The sequence below is a fragment of the Etheostoma cragini genome, chromosome 12 (assembly GCF_013103735.1).
Source record: "Etheostoma cragini isolate CJK2018 chromosome 12, CSU_Ecrag_1.0, whole genome shotgun sequence".
Classification (NCBI taxonomy): Eukaryota; Metazoa; Chordata; class Actinopteri; order Perciformes; family Percidae; genus Etheostoma; species Etheostoma cragini.
Window position 1 is genome coordinate 2,745,270 of NC_048418.1, and position 7,137 is coordinate 2,752,406.

At 39.3% G+C, this 7,137-nt stretch overlaps 1 protein-coding gene across 1 annotated transcript in view; it reads left to right on the forward strand.

Moving 5' to 3' along the window:
• LOC117954590 (cadherin-18-like) overlaps nucleotides 1–7,137 on the forward strand; it is a 75,498-nt gene that overhangs the window by 6,681 nt on the left and 61,680 nt on the right. The window contains exon 2 of the mRNA XM_034888509.1: nucleotides 1,981–3,352. Coding sequence (XP_034744400.1) covers nucleotides 2,426–3,352 — 927 coding nt within the window. The 5' untranslated portion in view covers nucleotides 1,981–2,425. The remainder of the gene's footprint in view (nucleotides 1–1,980; nucleotides 3,353–7,137) is intronic.

Here is a 7,137-nt window from a genome sequence, read left to right on the forward strand (position 1 = left end):
GGTCTATATAAAAGAGACTTCAGATACAGTATTAGGGGACCACTAAGGTCAATATAAAAGAGACTTCAGATACAGTATCAGGGGACCACTAAGGTCTATATAAAAGCCTCCAAAGAGCACCATGTCATGGGACCTTTAATGATGAGTAACACAGTTTGTAGTCTATGAGTCTGTGGTTTGGATATGTTTATTCATAATACATTCATGGTTTGGACAGCAGCCTCTTTGCTATTGAAATATAATCCTCTTACATAAACAACACATTGTGATTTGTTAACGTCTTTATTTGCGATGCGAAAGCGCCCAAAAATCAACCTTGTTTTGAAAGAAAATTGACATTGCTTTATCAGCCAAAAAACAACAAATTGCACAAAAAAACCCACCCCAAGTGTTCAAAGGCCTTTAATCTCAAATGTTACATGTCCACATTAAATTGCCGCATTCATGAATTCTCTCTCATATAATTATTTCATTCTAAATCAGTGTTAACCAAACTTTGTACAGTCTCGAACCCCTTCAGACCTTTAGCTACTGCATGTACAGCTATGTGCAGAAAATACTAAATCAAACGAAAGAATACTAAAGAAAATGATTGTCTATGTAATTTTCCCATTACACAAGTCAAACAGAATCGAGTGTTAGCAGCTTTGTTCAACTGTCAGACCAAGCACATTGTTTGGCAGGAGGAGCTGAAGCATGACATTTTTTGTTGTTTTTCTCAAGTTACATTTCCTGCTAAAATGTGTTCATTGTAACAATACACAATGAAAACTGGGGTCAAAAAAACTGAAGACAAGTATGGCTTAATGAAAGGATCTAGCATTCACATGGAAGTGGATGTGTACAGCGTGTGTTTGTTTCAAAGGAAGGGCTAATTTGCAAAAACACCTGTCTCCGTTTTTATTTATTTTTCTGCATCAAGTTTTATATTTTTGCATCCAATCCAGGGAATCACTATCAACTTGGTTTTTATTCATTTTTAGAACGATTTTCTTTTCTTTTTATCTGTTTCTACAAATCAACTCTTTTTACAGCACATGGTTACTATTTGCCATTTACCACTGATTTAACATCAGATTTATCATTGTTTTTGTGATAAAATGTGGTTTTGTAAAAAAGAAAAGAAAACTCACAACATGATAACACACATTCAAAACCATTTCTTTCATGTTAAGACCTTTCCTGATGCTTTGGGTTAGAAGTGGTATCTGTATAACGGAGGGCATTGGGGATTGTTTTCATTACCTTTCTGTTTTCTTTATGTTGCAAAAAAATTGTGTAATTTGTTCGAATGTGTTTCTATGAAAGGATTGCTTCAGTCTACTCCACATCATTCCCTTGAGACTTATGTGGAATTTCTTTGTCAAATGGTACAAATGTAAATAAACAAATACATTTCAGTATCATTTACCAAGGCTTCAGAACTTCAACAGTACACCATTGGTCTTTTATAAAGCAGTATTACGATTATTATCTCCTAAAACTGCACTTGAAAGCATATTTTCCAAAAATCCCTAATTTTGTGTCAGTTGCCAAATGTAGACACACATGGTATGAAAACACATGAATTGAGTACACACTCCCATCTGTGAAATGTTGGAAAGTGATTACAGATATCTTTCATCTGGTTCAATCTGGCAATTAGCACTGAGCTTAAATTTAATGAGCTTAAGATAAATCGACAAAATCGTCTTTAATCAGAGCTTGGCGTTGACATTTAGTCTACTTTGACAAAACAGATCTCCACTCTGAAAAACAGTGTTTTCAGAAATTGATTATTTAAAGCAGCTTTGCTGAGTGGTACAATGTTCTTGAAAGTAGACTTGTGAATAATTGCAAATTATACACAAAGAGTGTGCCAAATGACCGTGTCCAGGCAGAGTCCCTCAATCTGGATTGGGGCTTTGTTCTTCTTTGTCGTTGTCAGTTTAAAAAAATAAAATAAAACTTTGTTCATGGATTTTATCTTCTCTGTTTCAGGAAGGGCGGACCTTTGAATGAGTCTCTGACCCAACAATCAGCTCTTGACTGTCTGATTTCAACATGAAGGAAAAGGACTTCACTTTTTGTCCATAGTTTGCCATGGAGTTCACTGCAGGTATATAGACATAATCCAAATGGTCCTCAGCTTTTTGAACAAAGATGGGAGGAAGAAAACCCCGACATATTAGGAAACATATGTTCAAACAAAGTCAAACATATTGAATGAGAGTATGGAGTTTTTTTTCCCTTTTTTGAGGGAACTGTTTGATATTCTTTGGACCGCACCATGTGGAAACCCCTGGCTAATCTGCACTCTGAACAGGACTCTACACCTGCTTCTTTGAGTCTAGTTGTGAATGTGTACAAGTGTTTGTGTTTGCTCACAGTGTTATGACACAGTGGAAGTGAGAGGGGGAGATTTCCGGACCATTCTTTCTTTACAATGAGAGATCCAGCTGGCGCGGTTGCAATTTCCTGTCTTTGTCCTCTGGTGGTCTTCCTATGTGTTGTCTCCCAGAGTTGTTATGGGATCCGGGTCAATGTGAGACCCAACACTAACCCCAACCCCAACCCCAGCCTGTACCCTAATCCTCGTCTCAAGTCACTACCTGAACCAACCCCACTGCCAAGCTCCAGTCCTGAAAAACCTATGTCTCCAGTAAATCCCAGCCATCTCTCGAGCTCTGGCAAGGACTTCTGGAGCAAGTCTCAGTTAAGGCCTAGGCTTGACACCATGTCTTCTCTTACTGACAACCACAGGGCCAACACAAACTTTCCATTGGCAATCTCCCCTGTTACATCAAGCTCCAACAGTAGACTCCAGCTGCAGCATGCGCCCAAACAGAGTTCTAATTCAAGGCGTGGGTTGGCATGCAAATCAAATTGTGATCAGGTGGAAAGAAATACCTTAAGCTTTCCCAAGCAATCATCAAAAAACAATCCAAAACCAAGGATTGGATCACTGTTGCAATTAAAGCCCCAGGCATTTTCCAACTCTAAGGGTGTAACCGGACCAAAGACCGATTCAGAGTCAGTCCCCAACACTAAATTATCTTCACTATCTAGTCCTAATCAAAAGTCTGAGTCATCTGGTACAATGAACCCCAGCACCTACTACAATGCCAGCCCGGCTTCACTATCCAATCCTAAATCCCATTTAAAATTCCGACCTTCAGGAATAAAGGCTGATGCCAAATCTGACTCTAAGATCAACCCAAACTCCAGACCATCCATCAGAGTACAGAGGAACGAGACCAAGTTGCTGGAGACAGACAAGGATTACCCTAATCGGCCCAAGAGGGGCTGGATCTGGAACCAGTTCTTTGTTCTGGAGGAACACATTGGACCAGAACCTCAGTACGTTGGAAAGGTAAGATATCTTTACTGTTTATGTTCCAACGCAGATCAAAAATCCACCCATCCAAAAAATCCATTGTGTTTTCTGTAGCCTCTTTTTGTTTTTTCTGAGCATGTGTTTAACAGAGAGTTTAGTGCCTGTTTAATGCCTTTTTATGGAGTAATTACTTGATCAATGACATTTACAAAGCTCACTCGTTCATGTCTTGTTGAAATAAACGTCTTGTTGAAATAATTACTAACCTGGGAACAAAATACAGACTCCTCGGTTTTTCTACTTAACAGTCAGACAATGCCCTCCAGTTCAAACTGTTTTGTGTATATAGATGTTAATCTCCTTTACTATATGAGATGTTACTTAACACCTCCCTAATCTAAGTACTACGACATGCTCTTTACAAAGACTTATACCTTCCAGCAAATGTCCATCAAATAAATCAAATTATAATCAAATAAACCTACATTTCCATAGAATACTAACAATATTGCAAATTTGAAAGGAGGTTACTTTATACATACACACACGTTTGACAGACTTGTGTGAAAAACACAAACCTTCAGCGGTTTCATTGAGGTTTAATTGTAATTTCAGACATGTTCTTAAAACTCTCCTATGTGGGCGTCCAGATAGCTCAGTTGGTAGAGTTGGTGCTTAAAAGTTTAGTCCCTGATGCAGTAGACCCAGGTTTGACTCCAACCTGCGTCCCTTTGTTGCATGTCATTTCCCCCCTCTCTCCTTTCATGTCTTCAGCTGTCCTGTAAAATAAAGACCTAAAAATCCCCCAAAAAATAATCTTAAAACAAACTGTCATAAAAGCTTGTCTTCTAAAAATGCAAATAAGTGCACAACTGTAAGATGAAGTGGAAAATGTTGAGTATTCCTCACCAGGAAAACAGTTAGAGACGAGCCTCAGAGGAGTCAAGCAAATATGCCTAAACCTATTATCCAGTATAATCAACCTAGGGAAGTCTCTTTCTGTGTGAATCCAAGGGAGGGATTAAGTCCTGCTTTCTACAAAACACTATGAATATGAATGCAAAAAAACACGAAGCATGTGTGGTGCTCAGATAGAAATGCTTATCCTCGCAAATGTCTTTCTTTTTATAGCCATTGCAAAACTCCATTGGACCAATTCTAATGTAGTTGCCAACATGTTGTGTGTTCAGTTGTACATGTTCTTGAGCTGTAGAAGACGTTTAAAGAGTTTGCAATCCAGTTAGTGGAAATGACTACTTACTGCAAGACCCATCTCTGATCATATGGCTAAGCAAACTTTAATGAAGAAACACATTTTGCTTACATTTGTAATCTCAATAAGAGAGCTGCATGTGTTTCACTTCCACCCAGAAAAATACTCTGCAGTGGGATAAGTTTACAATACAAACCTCAAACACAAATTATACATTTTATGTTTGATTCAATACAATTTTTGGTGATAAGGTTTGGCACCCTATCCCCATCTTGTATTTCAGTTTTATGGATGTACAATCTGATGCAGCTTTCTAGCTGTCCACCCACAGTTTTTCAGTGGGTGGGATAGACAGCACAACTTTCTATACACTGAAAACAAAGGCATACATACATACATAATACTGCTCATGGCTTTAGGTGTTTTGGAATCAAAATGTTTTTGCTTGGATGTCGCAGAAGTTTGAGTTTCACCTTATCTCCCTCTTCATCCCATTTAAAGGTCCCATGATATATTGTTCTTTGGATGCTTTTATGTAGACCTCAGTGGTCCCCTCTTGCCATATCTGAAGTCTCTTTCCCAAAATTCAGCCTTGGTGCAGAATTACAGCCACTAGAGCCAGTCCCACAATGAGCTTTCCTTAGGATGTTATATTTCTGTGTCTGTAACTATTGAGTAGGGGGGGCAAGGTGGAGGCTGGGGGTGTGGCCTTGACCAACTGCCATGTTGCCCATTTGAAAAACCATGATGTCTCTCTCTCATGGGGGGCCAAATTCTCTGGGTGGGCAAAGCAGAGAAAGGGGAGTTAACTTTGCCCTTTATGACCTCATGATACCAGATTAGCCCATCTGAGCTTTCATTCTCTCAAAGGCACAGCAGGATATCCAGGGCTTGGCTTACACCTATTGTCATTTCTAGCCACTGGGTGACCATAGGCAGTCTGGGGGAACTCATATTAATGTTAAAAAAAAACTCATAAAGGGAAATGTTCATGCCATAGGACCTTTAGGTTTTGCTCCAGTCCTGCACACCCCATGAGTTTGAAGCATGCCTGAGTCTGTCTCTGTGTTACTGCAGTAGTAGTTAATAGTATTAACTTATTGACTCTCTTCTTCACTCCAACTCAGATTTTTCTCTGCTGCTGCTGTGCTTTTAAAGATAAATGTCATTGCAGTCCCATACCCACACAGTCATATTTCCAGCTCCACTTTTACCATGGTGAATTGTAGTGATGTCCAAATGAAGCTTCATTTAGCCTTAACTAGGAAATTATAATATCAGAGCTCCCTTGATGATAATTTTGTCATTCATCATGCAGACGTTTAACTCTGAGTTAACTTTATATGCACTTAAGTATCCTGGTGTCATTTAAAAATTAAATTAAATTTGATTTCAGGGAAAACATAATTTAGCATCTTATACTTTTTGCATTGCTGCCAAACATACCTTCAAAGGACACCAGGCTCTTTAAGCCATGGTAACTTCTTAACAACGGTTGTAGCCACTAAAAGAACATGGCTTTGGCAACGTCTTTCGTTGTTGTCAGTTTAACACTGGAATCATAGAAATGTGTTCCAGAAGCATGAAATGTCTAGGTTACCATTGCAAGGATAAGGTCAAGAAATGTTGTTGGAAACAAGAAATGTCTTGAAACCGCAATGGTCATGGAGCAAAATCGTATGATGGAAGTAAAAGACTGGAGTCCTGTGAGGTGGGTGATGCACTTTTATCTGCAGGAGACATGTCCACATCACCAGCCTGGTCTCACAGAAATCCGTAAAATGATCACGAACTGTTTATACCCCATTACATGGTGGTGGCATGGAATGTGTAGAAAGTCTGTGTGGCCACCATAGAAAACAATGGCAACCTAACGTCAATGAGAAGATGACGTAGCATTAGGAGCGACTTTGGTAGCGAGTAGTATGAAAGCCCGTAATCCGCGTAATGAAGTTGGTTGGGGTGCTGGTCGTGTCAAACACAGGACTTTAACCCGGTTGACCGGGAATTGTGTTCCACGTGTCCTGCGTGTCATAGAACCGTAAGCCCACCCACAACCTTTACCTTAACTTTAGGGGCCATATTTCATTGAATTCTTTTAGGGCCTCTCAGAGAATGTTTTCCGATTCCATGAAACTACCACAGATTCTAAATTGAGGGCCTGTGTTCATTTTACAGAATTCTGTGAGGTCAGGTTGACATCACTGTAATCTGCAGGGTAGGTGTCCATTGATCTCCAGTTCTGAAGTCTTTACACTGGCTTCCTGTGTCTCAAAGAATTGATTTCAAAGTACTCTTGCTAGTTTATAAATCCCTTAACGGTTTAGGTCCAAAATACATTTCTGATCTGCTACTACACTATGACAGGTCAGGACAGGTCTACTTTCTGTCCCCAGAATCAGAACTAAACAGGGTGAAGCAGCTTTCAGTTTCTATGCTCCTCATATCTGGAATAAACTTCCAGAAACCTGCAGATCCGCTGCTACTCTCAGTTCTTTTAAATCAAGGCTGAAGACCTTCCTTTTTGATACTGCCTTTCTTTAAATTAATGCTCATTTCTTTCTTATGCTGCACTGTAACTTTTATTCTTGTGTTTTATGTGTCCTAA